Source organism: Mesoplodon bidens (genome assembly GCF_964165515.1).
Source record: "Mesoplodon bidens genome assembly, chromosome: 8".
NCBI lineage: Eukaryota > Metazoa > Chordata > Mammalia > Artiodactyla > Ziphiidae > Mesoplodon > Mesoplodon bidens.
Window position 1 is genome coordinate 87,050,833 of NC_138165.1, and position 15,716 is coordinate 87,066,548.

The 15,716-nt window shown below is 39.4% G+C and overlaps 1 protein-coding gene across 1 annotated transcript in view; it reads right to left on the reverse strand.

Annotated features, from left to right (window-relative positions):
* Positions 1-15,716, reverse strand: part of ACADL (acyl-CoA dehydrogenase long chain) — a 46,627-nt gene that overhangs the window by 9,812 nt on the left and 21,099 nt on the right. Inside the window, exons 5-8 of the mRNA XM_081242607.1 lie at positions 12,378-12,444; positions 7,756-7,920; positions 6,986-7,087; positions 5,899-6,012 (exon numbers count right to left, since the gene is read on the reverse strand). Of these exons, the coding sequence (XP_081098733.1) occupies positions 5,899-6,012; positions 6,986-7,087; positions 7,756-7,920; positions 12,378-12,444 (448 nt within the window). The remainder of the gene's footprint in view (positions 1-5,898; positions 6,013-6,985; positions 7,088-7,755; positions 7,921-12,377; positions 12,445-15,716) is intronic.

The following is a 15,716-nucleotide window of genomic DNA, read 5'->3' on the forward strand; positions in this document are numbered from 1 at the left end:
AAGACCCAGGACCAGGCAAGACCAGGGTGTTTTCAGCTGGAAAAGGAGCTCTGAGGGACAGACTCCTCATATGTGTATCAACATAACTACTACACTGATGGAAAACCCAAACTGACTGCCTTTCGCTTGGGCTTACTCCATCCTGTTCTAGAAATAGACAATATGACTGGCATCTAATGATTCTAAAGCCAAGCAGTGGGGAGGCTGGCACTACACTTTTCCACCTCTTGTATCCTGGCCTCTAATTTAGAACATGCCAGGTTTACCAAAACTTTCTTCCTCTCTCATACTTTCTCTTACTTTTTCTACCTCCCTTTCTATCCATTTCTATTTAATGAGGCCAAATCTCTAACCTTTAATCAGCACAAAGTTTCCCACCCCCACCCCACACATCCAAGTGTACTCACAGAAGAATCTGAAGATGCAACAGGAAATGAAAAAGTGGGGGAATACCCTTCCATATATTGAACACAGATGACTATATATTCCATGAAAATCCCTGAAACTGAGGTCTTAGCTTACTTTTGGTGTAGGTCAATGACACTGCCCATGACACTTCATTTGGAACATAAGGGGGAATCTGACAAGTCTCAAGATACTATTGCACACCACCTCCCCACCCTGTGATGGCACATTTGAGAACTTACTCACTATTTACAATATGAGAGAATCAAGATCTCTAAGCCCAATTACCTCATAAGAGAGCTGTTTCTATGGAAATGCTAGGAGGTTCTAGAAGCTGAAGTTAAATTTCAGACCAGAATGGGCTCATTTAGAAAATTCTTGCTTCAGGGCATTCAGGTCCACAGGTTTGACAGAATTAGTGCCAGCAAGAGTGCATAAGTTACTCTCGGGGGGGATAAGAGATAAAATATTTACATACTCTTGGCATTGAGTTGGGTGTTACCAAACAGATTTAGTCTTTGCTCTTCAATGGCAAACACTGCATCATGCTTTCAGAAATTGTTCTCTAATGAATGGTAGGTAATAATTGTACCACACATTATTAGCAGGTGCTTTTGGTGAATGATCAGCATGCTCACAGCAATATTTTTTAACATTCATTAATAGTCACTCATAGATAATACTGCAGCTAGCATTTTATTTAAAAAAATTTCCCTAAAGTTGCAAAGTGGATCAGATGGCATCTCTTTAAGAGTTCTGAATAACACAGTTCTTAGAATCATAGAATTATGGAATTGGAAGACCCCTTGGAGAAGTTATTGAGCCCAGTATTCCATTTAAACATCACCCTTAGATGTACTGTAATATATTATGACTCAAGTATAAACTATAACAACTTAGGTTTGCTACCTGATTTTATAGTTAATTAACCCCACACTCAAGGTCTAAGAACTAAATATTCCCTTTTTGGAAAAATGTAAAGAAGAAGTGTTATTTGTTACCTCTCCTATTTTTTTCCTAATATTTTGTCCCCTTAGAATCGAGAGCACATACCACACAAGAAATAACTAAAGCTTGTGTTAGAAAAGAACACTGAATTTTCACTTCATTGTCCCTGGGTGAAAGAGGTGAGAAAAGAAAAAGTCTATCTACCTTAGATTTCTGGGTAGTAAAACTAGTGAATGGGTTAAGAGTGTAGGTTCCAGAGCTCAAATACTTTTTTAATCTCGGGCATGTTATTTAACCACTTCATGCCTCAATATCCTTATCTGTAAAATAGGATAAATATAATATTTATTATATGGAGTTGTGAAGAAAAAAAAAGACAATCCATTTGGCACAGTGCCTGGCATATAGAGAACATCAATCAATGACAGACATGATCATTATTTAATATCTGAATTTTACTACTGTATTGTCCATTCCATAGAAAATCATGAGACTTGACAGCAGCTATGGAGAGTATGGATGAGACAACATGAAAATCCTGTAACTATCACAACTTAAGTATGGTAGGTCTCCATTCTAAAAAGAAAGTAAATTTTAGGGACTTCCCTGGTGGCGCAGTGGTTAAGAATCTGCCTCCCAATACAGGGGACACAGGTTTGACCCCCGTCCGGGAGACCCCACATGCCGCGGAGCAACTAAGTCCGTGGCCCACAACTACTGAGCCTGTGCTCTAGAGCCCACGCACCACAACTACTGAGCTTGCGCTCTAGAGCCCACTAGTCACAACTACTGGAGCCCGTGTGCCACAACTACTGAAGCCCGCGTGCCTAGAGTCCGTGCTCCGCAATAAGAGAAGCCACCACAACGAGAAGCCCGCACACCGCAATGAAGAGTAGCCCCCGCTCGCTACAACTAGAGAAAGCCCACGCACAGCAATGAAGACCCAATGCAGCCACAAATAAATAAATAGCATCACAATTAAGTTAAAAACTCAAGATCTACTAAAAAAAATTTTAAAAAGAAAATAAATTTCGTGAAACGCATCCAAGTGGTCAGAAAGGCTCAAAATTCAAGAATATCAAAGAGAAAGGAAACTGAATCGTTTTATGGTCATAAAAATGAGATGTGGCCAAATATAACATAACATTTAAAGGTCTCCTATTTCAATTTAATACTGGAACCATTGTATATCCAGCTCTGTAACAGGAGGTATAAGCACTTATTGGTTATTTATCTTCTCTGAATACATATCTAGATTGAATATGAAAATATTATTCAAAGATACTTATTTATATAAAAAAGATTAGAAGAAATATCTCAGAAATCTCAGAACCACATATATACTTGGAAAACAATACGGCTCCCATCAATGCTATAGATACGTGTGGAAGCAGAATGCTACTGCCACCTAGTGAAATTTTAGTAAACTACCTTTGAAAGAAGGCAGCAATAAAATGGCACTTGCTTTGAAAAAGATTAAGAATATTTCTTTTCTTTTTGCTATCAAAATACATATATACACATATATACACATATATATTATTAAATAAATATTTTGGAAGAAACTTTTTCTCCTATGGGTAAATATTATACCGATTTTCTAGTTTTTTCATGGTTAAATGTCAAATAACATTTAATGTTCTGAGCTATACAGGCAATCTCGGTAATACTATAGTCATTTTTGTTGTAATTTTATATGAAGTTCATAAACGCAGGAAGTGTAGATTACCAAGGGGATGGAAAAATATGTCTGTTTGGTTCACTTTTTATAGTATCCAGAATAGGGCTAAAGGCATGAGTATTTTAATAAACATTTTGAGAAGCAAATGACATTAATTCCACTTCGGATACAGTTGGGAAAGTCAGAGTGATACCGAGTAGTATCACTCTCTTTGTGTTGCTAGGAGGTTATAATGTGTATTTCCAGAGTCATGCCTATCAAATTACATTTGAACACACAACCTTCAGAAGGCAATCAATACATACTTGCTCAGTGAAACAAATCATGTATATCAACATTTCTCAAAATGAAAAGATTACATGAAAAAGAAATGTAATTTATTTATCGGTAAAAAGATTCGTGCATCAATAACAAAGAAACAGCAATATGATTGCTTTATGGTAGCCTAGTGTAATCAGTTGTACTGCGTATGATTTATAAGTGTTTGTGTGCATAAGTTTTGATAAATTTAACCTTTCACAATAAATTTCTGTATATTTTATGGTAGCAAATGCTAAAATTGACTAGTATCTACACATATTTTATGCATTCGTGCCATACCTTTATTCTTAATTTTTTTCGATATTTCTAGGCTATACAGTTCGTTTGCACATTTTAAGTTGCCACAAATCTCCAAAAGTTTTTCCAATATATTTATTGAAAAAAATCCACATGTAAATGGACCTGTGCAGTTCAAACCTGTGTTGTTTAAGGGTCAACTGTAATAGTTAACTTTAATGAAAGCTCGCTTTTCCAGGAAATATTCTAAGCACTTTATTAGAAGCGTATTATCTCACCTAATCTTCATAACAACTCTATGAGGTAGCTACTCATATTACTCACATCTTAACAATAAGAAAGTACTTCTGAGAGAGATAATACAACTTGCATAGACCACAGAGACTTAAGTAGCTGTACCAGGGTTTAAACCACACCTAAACTTAACTTCTATAATGCTGTCTTAAAAAGTTACCAAAGTATTTCATCTTTCCCTTTCCCTTCACAACACCTTTCAGCCAAGACATTCCACTTATAAATTTTCAATTAAACTTCCAACTCCAGTTTTATTGATGACTGCATTACTTAAAAACTTCCTTCATTTTAAGGAGAGACTAGAGGGTCTAAAAGTTGATTGATATTTTAGTGATTATGGCTACCATATACTGAGTTCTTCTGCAAATAAACTTAAACTTCTTGGCAAAACCCAGGAAGTTTAAACACAATCATCCACCTTCTCTGTGCTTGAACCTGGGGAGCAAAACCCTTTTAGTAAAGCTAATATACAAAAAAGCAGAATGTTCCACTATAAGTGCATGATCATTAACCTGACTTGGGTCCTCAGTACTGCCAGGAAGCTTGCTGTAAGTGTCTCTAGTTAGTTCAGTCCCTCACTCTGAAGAAGGTATTTCAAACCTTCCTTACCTCCATGCCCCATTCACTCACATCTCTTTCTTCCCTATTGATAAGGAAAGATACGGAAGTCTCTGGAAGAGAGCTTTTGCAATTTCTACCAAGGGAGCTGAACCCTTGCTCATCCTTTCCTCTTTCCTTCCTGTTTCAGTGGAGGAAACTCCTCTCCTGTCGGGATGGGAAGGCCTATCTTTCCATGTATTGAAACTTTGGCATCCACACCTTCACACTGTCTCAAAGATCATATGCAGTTAATTATGCTCTCCATACCTACAATCTTTCCCTCTTTACTAAATCCTTTGTCTAGGTATTAAAATATGCTCTAGCATTCTCATCCTAATAATAATAACAAAAATTAATAATCTCCAAATATTTCACTTGATCTCCAAATATTTCCCTCACTCCCTCCCCACCCTCCTCTTCTTGCCCTCTAGTTACCATCCTTTCTCTCAGCTACTTCACAGCCAAACTCAGGAAAGAGTTGCCAGTCATCAGTATCTTGACTTCCTCATTTCCATTCACTGCTCTACTCACTGGGGTCTGGCACCACACCAGTCCATTAATGGCTCTTATGAAATAACCTCCATATCATTATGTCCAATGGGCACTCTTTGACCTTCATCTTATTTTCCCTCTAAGTAGCTTCCATCCACTTGAAATCCTCTTTTCTCTTGGCTTCTACAACAATACTTGCCTGATTTGCTTTCTCCTTTCTAGCTGTCTCAGTTTTCCTTGCAGGCTCTTAGTTTCCTACTCAACCTTTAAATCTTGTAATTTTTTTCTCAGGACTCTGTCCTAGGATCTCTTTTGTCTTAATCTCTACTCTGTCCCTAAGTGATCTCATCCACTTCCATGGATTCTAATGTCACTGTGGATGAAAAATGTTGCCTGCCACATAGATAAACAATGGATGTTGCAGCCATCAAGCCAGAAGCCACTGCAGCGGCCCCCAAATGTGCACCCTGAGGGGAGTCAGGATGGAGAAAAGCAGGATACTACTGGCCCTAGATAGTTAAGGTGCATATCAGAGGAGTAATTTCAATGAGCCCAGACTCTTGGATCTTCCCATACATAGAAAAGTGATAAATCATTACTTTGAGAAGCCTGGTTTTCTTTAATTAACAGTGATCTTTTGATGTTCCGACCACCTGGTTTCTGTTGCAAGACTCCTATATACCCTGGCTCCACCTCTTTGTTACCTCTTTGGAACAGTCCCTCAGAGCTATCTGAGAGTCTGTATTTCGTGCTTACCTGCTTAGTGTTGTGCACCAAATAAAACATAATTCTCAACTTTTAAGTTGTGCATATTTTTTCAGTCGATACCACCTGTATGAAAATTACTCCATATTCATGTTTAGCCTAGACCCATTTCAGATGAGTAAATTGATACTATCTAATACTAATGACAAGCTTACCTGTATATGTGCGACTGTTTTTCCAAAAGCTTTTCTTTGTTTAACATAGTTCCTGGTTTCTTCAAACATGAATTCACTGGCTGAAACTGCCAACTCAGCAATCAGTAGCCTTTCCTATAACCCCAAAATTAGGTCTTGAACATTATTCTAATTACACAAGTGATTTTCACATGATTTCAATGAAAATAAATTGCATAATCTTTATAAAACTCCTAAAGATTATTTCTTAACTCTTTATAAGGAAAGTCTCCCACTGAGATTTCTAAGACTATTTTGACACATATATGTCTCTAAAAATATTTTATTTTTATGAATGACTGTCTTTATATAGGTATATAAGTAATTTATTTTCCTCTTCTCTTTACTCATCTATGGGAAAAGAAATTCCAAAGTTGTCGATTTTTATTTATTGATCTCTGCATACCACACATCTAATATACCTGAGGAAATCAACATTTTAAAGGGCATAGGTTGAACTAGTGCAAAGTATCCATAGTCAGTTTAATTCCATCTTGTTGGTGATTTTCATATTCTATTCTGTGCCAGTGTTCCTAGTCCTTGTCCCATTTCATGTTTAGTGCATGCTGTGGTTGTCACCAGACAGATGCATCCTCTTATGCTGACATGCGAGGCTCAATAATCACTCAGCAACCACACTCCAAAAAACACAGAAGTGAGGGCTGACCCTATGTGGCTAAAACTTTTTAGTCTGAACTTAACAGCTTTCTTTGATTCCCAGGTATTATTAAAAAAAAAACAAACCTGGTAAATATTTTGGCTGATATTTCGTTACAAAGAGCTAAAAATTCTTGATTTGTAGTTAAGACACTAAAATCATTCCAAGAAGGAATCATAGAACTGAAAATCTTATTTTCCTGATTTACTTATAAGCTTTGATTGGATACCCCTGAGTTCAGTTATTCACATGTCCAGACTACAAAAGTCATATATATTTTTTTAAAACTTCAAGTTATACTCAAACGACTGGCTATATCACAAGTTTTGTATGCATGGATTTATATAGTTCTATATTATTCTATTCCAATCCATTATCTAATCAAAAGACGGACTCTTTAATACTTCTGACCTGTGGAAGCTCTTGCATGAGGTAATAGAAGCCTTTATTCTCTTCTCCAAGTAGGGCACGCGCTGGCAAACGTACATCTTCAAAGAATAATTCTGCAGTATCCTAAGAGATCATACAATTGAGTACAGAATTATCTCACTGAAATCTCCTAATAACCTGATGAGGTGATTATTATTTCCATTGAAAAAACAAAAACAAAACAAACTGGAAGCCAAGTTGGAGTGGTTAATGATCACAACTGGTAAGTGGTAAACCAGGGATTCAAACCCAGGTCTATCTGATTCCAAAAGCGGCTTTCCCACTGCAGTACACTGTCATTCTAGCTCTAATACTGTCCAGTCTTGCAGGTACTGAGGACTAAGGATTTCTAATGCATATCAAGTAAAACATGTTTTTCTTTTTGGTAATGAAAAATTACCAAATAATTATCAAATAGTAGAAAAAATATTTTCTGTTCTTATTTCATAATTTTCTACAATTTCAAAAATAGAGGGTATTATCACGCAGTTAATTTTCTAAAGCAGATTTTCAAAATACCCTGATTCACTTCCATTGCTGACCACAGTTGCATAAACAGTGGAATAAATTACCATAATCATTTCTGAAAAGCATATTTTAAGAATCCAGCATAGGAAGGAAGGTATGATTGTGCTATATGTAGTTCTATATATAAAGCATAATTGAGTAAACTCAATTATTTATAAATAATAAATATGAATTATATTTATAAATGATTTATATTATGAAAACAAATTTACATTATGACTTACCTGGGCTTTTAGTCCCATTTTATGTAGCTTTCGTCCCTTGACAAATCCTTTCATTCCATTTTCCACCAGAAAAAGGCTAATGCCATGGGCAGGAGAGCGAGCTTCACGATTTGTGACTGCCACTACGATCACAACGTCACTTAGCCACCCATTAGTGATGAATACCTGAAAAACCCCAAGTATACTGTGATGCTCCACAATAACTCAGGTCCACGTGTAAGTCATGATCAGGGGAAAGTATACTCAAGAAGACTAAAGCAGACAAAACATGCTTCATACCTCTCTCTGTACTCTCTCTGAATATCTGCAGTGTTGATTATTCATACATGAAGTTATTAAAGAGTAGGGGGAAATTATCCAATGCTTCAAAAATGAACTCTATTCATTTTCTTCCCACTATTAGTATTGTAAATAATAATAATAATTAACATTATGATGTTCTTTTCCAATTAAAACAAAATTGTCTATAAAAATGATAAACCATACTTTAGAAAGAAGTTTCAGGTGAGAAAACGGAATCTCCTTTGAATGGCACGATACTATTAAAGTATTTGTACTTTCAGATTTATCAGTTTCTGAAAAGGCATAGTTTCGATTTCATGATGGATGGCCTACCTCTTTCCAAATGGCCTAAATAAGGAAGATGCTGATTAAGAAGGGATAAAATAAAAAAGAGATATTAGTTTATCAGATAATATTTATTCAGAAAACAAATATACACAGAGCAAATATGAATAATTATCTTTTCACTCTGTATCTTTCCTGGGTCCTCTCAGCCACTTTCCATTGTTTTAGTTGCTATCCATATGCTGATGACTCCAAATCTTTATCTAAGCCAAATTTCTTGCTAGGTTCCAGACCTGTATACACACCTGCTTCTGGATAGTTCCACCTGATGACTCAGGGAATACATACCTTCTCACCCCTACTCCTATTTAATCTTGAGTATCAATCTATTTTCCCTGTGTCAGTGAATGGTGTCAGTAAATCACATTATTATCCTGCTTCATATTCAATTTGACATCTAGTTCTCTCTAACCCATTTCAACACTTTTTAAATCCATTCACTTCCTTTCACTTCTATTGCCATTACCTTATTTTGGGCCTCATCATTTCCTGGCTAAGTTCCTACAACTGATCTCTGTGCAACTCTATTATCCATTATGATGTCAGAGGGATCTTTCAAAAATGCAATCTAATCATACTACTTTCACATCTGAAACTTTTTGAATACCTCCTCATAGCTTCAGGATAAATTCTAAATCTTAGCAGGGCATATAAAACTCATCACATATTGGCACTAGCTTACATTCCTGCCTTATCTCTTATCCAATTTTCCCCTCACTTGTTTTCTGTAGGTTAGCTCTACTGCATTACTTGCTGTCCCCCATATTCTAAGGTCTTCCTCATCTATGGGTCTTTGGAAATCTTGTTTCCTCTACTTGGGGGGCTCCTTCCTAACTCTGCTACAATGAATCCTACTCATCCTGGACAAAGTTCAGACATCACCTCTTCCAAAAAGTCTTTCCAGGGAATTCCCTGGCGGTCCAGTGGTTAGGACTCCACGCTTTCACTGCCAAGGGCGCAGGTTAATCCCTGGTCAGGGAACTAAGATCCTGCAAGCCACACAGCGCGGCTGAAAAAAACAAAAACAAAAAGTCTTTCCAAATTCCCCAAGCTGGGTTAAGTGCTCCCATAGCATCCTGAATTTACCATCATCTTAGCATTTTCCAAGCTATATTCAAATGATCTAATTTTGTCTCTGTCTCTTTGAAATAGTACAGGTATAAAATGGTGTTGGTTACCCTCATCACCTACCATCCATGTCCTTTATAATAAGATTTATGCTCTAAAATCCAGAGCACTGATTCTTACAAATAATGGGAAGTGGGCCAATGATGTTAGTGTTATCTACATGACAGCAAATGAAGGCAATGATGATGGTATGGTTGTAAGTGACACAATAATAAAAGACCCTCAACATCTCTCTGTCCTGGGAGCTCCTTGAGGGCGGGGACTATTTCCTATTCATATATCTATCCTCAGTGCTTAGTATAGTATTTGGCATATAGGAGGCCTTCAAGGATGTTTGTTGAATAAATTAGAAAAATATATTCCTCAAAAATAATTCTAGGAAATTCCCTGGTGGTCCAGTTGTTAAGACTCTGCACTTCCACTTCAGGGGCACAAGTTTGATCCCTGATCAGGGAACTAAGATCCCGCATGCAACACAGTGGGCCCAAAAAAAAAAAAAAATCATGGTAAAAAATTTTTCTACAGTGTTTCTCCATTACACCATTCCCTTCCTCAAAAACCATTCAGGCCTCCAAATTTCCTAACTGTCTAAGATAATAATGACCATTTGTGTAGTTGCCACAGTTGAATCGCTGAAATAGTGCTTTTTTGTTTGTTTTTAATCACAGAGCACCCAGGAATTAGTACCTTTATGTTACTAATATCTAATGTGAGTATTTCTACCATGACTGATCCTCTTTCCTAATAAAATTATAAGAGAATTCTCTTTGTAAGCAAGGGCTTTCTTGATTTCTTTCCTAATTATGACAGTCAAAACTTTTAATAGGGCTGAGATTAACCCTAGTGAGGTCATTATTTTTTTATTTTTATTTTATTTTTTGGTATTGAATGCCTATACCATACGCTGTTTGTAGATGTTGTATAGATAGTACATAAAGAAAAAGTGTTATAAAGAAAAAGGGAAAAAAAATCTTCCATGAGTCCATCATATAAATATCATTGTGAACTTCCTTTCTGGCCTTTTTTTTCTTTTAATATAGTTGAAATTATTCTATATTTACATTTTATATGCATACTTCACTTAAATGTTAGTATAATCTTTTCACTTAATATAATTATTTTCTTATACCACTAAAAATTTTGTGTTGATGCTTTAATGGGTGCATATTAGATCATCTTATTGATGTAGTATATTTACTTACTCATTCTTTTACTTTTGCTTCCTCTAAAGTTTTTGTTTTTCCTAATGGAATTTTTGAAAATCAGAGGTACTTTCCTGGGTGGTTCCCACCAAAGAGTCTAATTGAGCAGACTGGGCCTGCTTAGAAAGCTGGAGTCATAGAAGAGCGTGGTTCCCATTTCACTTTTGACCAAATACCCTATTCTTCTGTCAAAACAAGCTTTCTGTGTGCAAAGAGTTAATTGACTATATATCACAGTTAGTGCTTTATTATCCTTAGTATGAATAATGTAGATGGATATTTCATAAAGTATATTTGAAAAACAACAGTGACTCAAGATAGTCTATAAAAAGAGAATTTCCTAGGGCAAAAGACATACTATATCCAACTCTTATAAGTTCATGATGCATATCAGCCTCTCAGAAAGTGAGAAGTAGAGCATGTTTTCCAAATTTATTTGACACCACAGACATTGTTTTTCTGTATAATAACTATGAAACTAGATAATGGAATGATCTTTAGAACTGGGCTGCTCAAAACGTATTCATCAGACTGATGAACAGTTTGCCAGTCCACAAACTGTTATTAGTCCTTAACAATGTAAGTACGGAAAGTGACTGTTTAGAAAATTTCATAGCAATTTAAGTGTCACAATATTCAAGCTTGTGATTTTGCAAATGCAAAGGTATTAGTCTAAAACTAATAAGAAATTTTTTTTAAACGTTGAAGGAAAAAAAAGAAAAATTAGTTCTTCACCAGGCTTTGAAACATTTTTTGCAAGATTTCCTTAGTGTAGACAATGAATATCTTTTCTTCACTTAATATTCAGTCAACAACAAATAGTTACTGAGTGTATAGTAGACACAGTTTTAGGTAAACAAAAACCTCTGCCATCAGTGATATTAGATTTTGAAGGATATATTTACTTCTGAGCCTGTCTGTAACCTTAATCAGAGGTGCTCTCCAATCTTATCAGTGGGTTGATGTGAGGCTCAGGAAGGTTGAAGGGCTCTCAAATTCCATCAGAAATATCTTTCCTAAAATCTTTTGAAACTCTTCTTGATATTTATTTATAAGTCTTTTCCTCCACTTCTTATCAACATCAAATTCATTAATTATTGGGCTTCCTGGGTGGCACAGCGGTTGAGAGTCCGCCTGCCGATGCAGGGGACACGGGTTCGTGCCCTGGTCTGGGAAGATCCCACATGCCGCGGAGTGGCTGGGCCCATGAGCCATGGCCACTGAGCCTGCGCGTCCGGAGCCTGTGCTCCGCAACGGGAGAGGCCACAACAGTGAGAGGCCCGTGTACCGCAAAAAAAAAAAAAAAAAAAAAAAAAAAAATTCATTAACTATTAACTATTGTTTGTCCCCTATTTGGACAATGTGAACCTCACCTTTTCCTTTTCTGGTTTGATAAGGGCTGTTTGGAAGCTAAAACGTTTTTCATATTAGTGAGGGGGCATGCAAAAGGAACATAGAAGAGGAATAGATCTCACGTAATATAAATGTTGTACAATTCTTACTGTCTCCAAAACAAAGCAGTTCAATTCCTGTGCCAACTCAAGTAAACTCAATTCCTGTGTGAGTCCCTAGATCTGAGAGACTCAATGATGAGTAGCCTTTGAGGCTTTGTTACCCACAGCATGACTCTGGGGAGGAGGGCTATGGAAGCCCATCTTTACACACCTTGCTTCCATTGAGAATCCAGTCACTTCCATCCTTTTTGGCATTTGTTTTCACTCCTTGCAAATCACTATAATTGAGAGAATAAAAAATTCATTAATTGGTAATAAATGAACTATGCAAATGTTATGTAAGTATGTATCTATAGTGATAATTCAAACTGTTTACACCATTATAAAAATTGACATTTAACTAATATTAGGAACATTCACACAAATGCACTGAAAAGTCATGTCTGACAAATGCTAAACTATTTATACAAATGAATATTTGATTGAGATTACATAGACTAACTAGATTTTATAGAGCATAACAAGGCCCAACTAGCATCCAAGATCCTCAAACTGGACTCAGAAGACATTTCAATGCCTACTATATACCTCAGATTATTTGCCCATGTACATTTCCTGCCTCTGTTCACTTTGGTTCCTTCCCCTATCTCTACTGTTCAAAAGCTTAGCTATTTAAAAGACTATGTCGGGTGTGGCCCCCGGACAGCCGGCGCCGGGGACATGCGCTGATTCGATCCCTCCGGAGAAGGTATATTTCAGGTTAAGAAGGATTAAGCTGCAGAGATATAACGTTTAATGATATTTCTCAAGTGATAAGAACTTACTATCAAGGCCCCGGAGGAAGATGGCGGAAGAGTAAGACGCGGAGATCACCTTCCTCCCCACAGATACATCAGAAATTCATCTACACGTGGAACAACTCCTACAGAACACCTACTGAACGCTGGCAGAAGACCTCAGACCCCCCAAAAGGCAAGAAGCTCCCCACATACCTGGGTAGGGCAAAAGAAAAAAAGAATAAACAGAGACAATAGGATAGGGACGGGACCTGCACCAGTGGGAGGGAGCCGTGAAGGGGGGAAGGTTTCTACACACTACAAGCCCCTTCGCGGGCGGAGACTGCAGGTGGCGGAGGGGGGAAGCTTCGGAGCCGCGGAGGAGAGCACAGCAACAGGGGTGCGGAGGGCAAAGCGGAGAGATTCTGGCACAGAGGACCCGTGCCCTCAGGCACACACCAGCCCGAGAGGCTTGTCTGCTCGGCCGCCGTGGCGGGCGGGGCTGAGAGCTGAGGCTCGGGTATCGGCTTTCAGTCGGAGCGCAGGGAGAGGACTGGGGCTGGCGGCAGGAAGAGAGCCTGAAGGGGTTAGTGCACCACGGCTAGCCCGGAGGGAGTCCGGGGAAAGGGTCTGGAGCTGCTGAAGAGGCAAGACTTTTTTCCCTTTTGTTTCCTGGTGCGCGAGGAGAGGGCATTAAGAGGGCTGCTTGGGGAAGCGCCAGAGACAGGCACGAGCCGCGGGTAAGGCGCGGACCTCGGAGACGGGCGTGGGCCGCCGCCGCCGCCGCCGCCGCCCGCCGCGGCCCGCTGCCGCGGCCCGCCACCGCGGCCCTCCGCCGCCGCCGCTGCCGCCGCCGCCGCGGGGCCTGTGTGCGAGCGCGGGTCACTGTCCGCCCCGCCTTCCGGGGGGCCTGTGCACCCCGCCACTGCCGGGGTCCCCGAGACCCAGGGACGGCTTTCCCGGGAAAGCGCACGGAGCGCCACGCGCTGCTGCAACGTCACGCCGGCCTCTGCCGCCGCAGGCCCGCCCCACACTGCGCGCCCCTCCCTCCCCTCTGCCTGAGTGAGCCAGAGCCCCCGAATCAGCGGCTCCTTTAAACCCGTCCTGTCTGAGCGAAGAACGGACGCCCTCCGGCGACCTACGCGCAGAGGCGGGGCCAGGTCCAAGGCTGAGACCCGGGAGCTGTGAGAGCAGAGACAGGGAAATCTCTCTGTGCAGCCTCGGAGGCAGCGGATTAAAGCTCCACGGTCCATTTGATGTGCCCTGCGTCTGTGGAGTGCATGAATGGACAGTGAATCATCCCAAATTGAGGAAGTGGACTTTGAGGACAAGATTTAAGACTTTCCCCCCTTTTCCTCTTTTTACAACTAATTATTCCAAATTAAGGAGGTGGACTTAGCAAGATTTCAGACTTCTCGCCCTTTTCCTCTTTTTACAATGAATTATCCCAAATTGAGGAGGTGGACTTGGAGAGCAAGATTTTTGATTTTTCCCCCTGCTCTCTTTTTGTGAATGTGTATGTGTAATCTTCTGTGTAAGATTCTCTCTGTATAGCTTTGCTTCCACCATATGTCCCAGGGTTCTATCGGTCCGGTTTTTTTTTTTTTTTTCAATAATTACTTTCTAATTTTAATAACGCTACTATATTTCATACTTTATTCTATTTTACTTTACCTGCTCTTTCTTTTTTTCCTACTCTCCCTTCCTCCCTCCCTCCCTCCGCTCCTCCTTTCCTTCTTTCTTTTTCTTTCCTCCCTCCCACCCTTCTTCTTTCCACTTTCTTTTTCTTTCCTTCCTCCCTCCCTCCTGTCTTTCTTCCTTTCCTTCCTCCCTCCCTCCCTCCTTTCTTTCCTTCTTTCTTTCCATCCTTCCTCCCTCCCTCCCTCCTTTCTTTCTTCCTTCCTTCCTTCCTTTCTTCCCTTCTTCCTTTCTTTCCCTCTCTCTTTCTTTCTTCTACTAATTCTTCCTTTCTACTTTTTCTCCCTGTTATTCTGAGCCGGGTGGATGAAAGGCTCTTGGTGCTGCAGCCAGGAGCCAGTGCTGTGCCTCTGAAGTGGGAGAGCCAACTTCAGGACACGGGTCCACAAGAGACCTCCCAGCTCCACATAATATCAAGCAGCGAAAATCTCCCAGAGATCTCCATCCCAACACCAGCACCCAGCTTCAGTCAACGACCAGCAAGCTACAGTGCGGGTCACCCTATGCCAAGCAACTAGCAAGGCAGGAACACAACCCCACCCATTAGCAGAGAGGCTACCTAAAAACATAATAAGGCCATAGGCACCCCAAAACACACCACCAGACGTGGACCTGTCCACCAGAAAGACAAGATCGAGCCTCAACCACCAGAGCACAGGAATTAGTCCCCCCCACCAGGAAGCCTACACAACCTACTGAAACAACCTTAGCCACTGGGGTCAGACACCAAAAACAACGGGAACTACGAATCTGCAGCCGGCAAAAAGGAGACCCCAAACACAGTAACATAAGCAAAATGAGAAGGCAGAAAAACACACAGCAGGTGAAGGAGCAAGATAAACACCTACCAGACCTAACAAATGAAGAGGTAATAGGCAGTCTACCTGAAAAAGAATTCAGAATAATGATAGTAAAGCTGATCCAAGATTCTATTTCCAAGATCCATAATCTTGGAAATAGAATAGACAAAATGCAAGAAACAGTTAACAAGGACCTAGAAGAACTAAAGATGAATCAAGCATCGATTAAAAACACAATAAATGAAATGAAAAATACTCTAGATGGGATCAATAGCA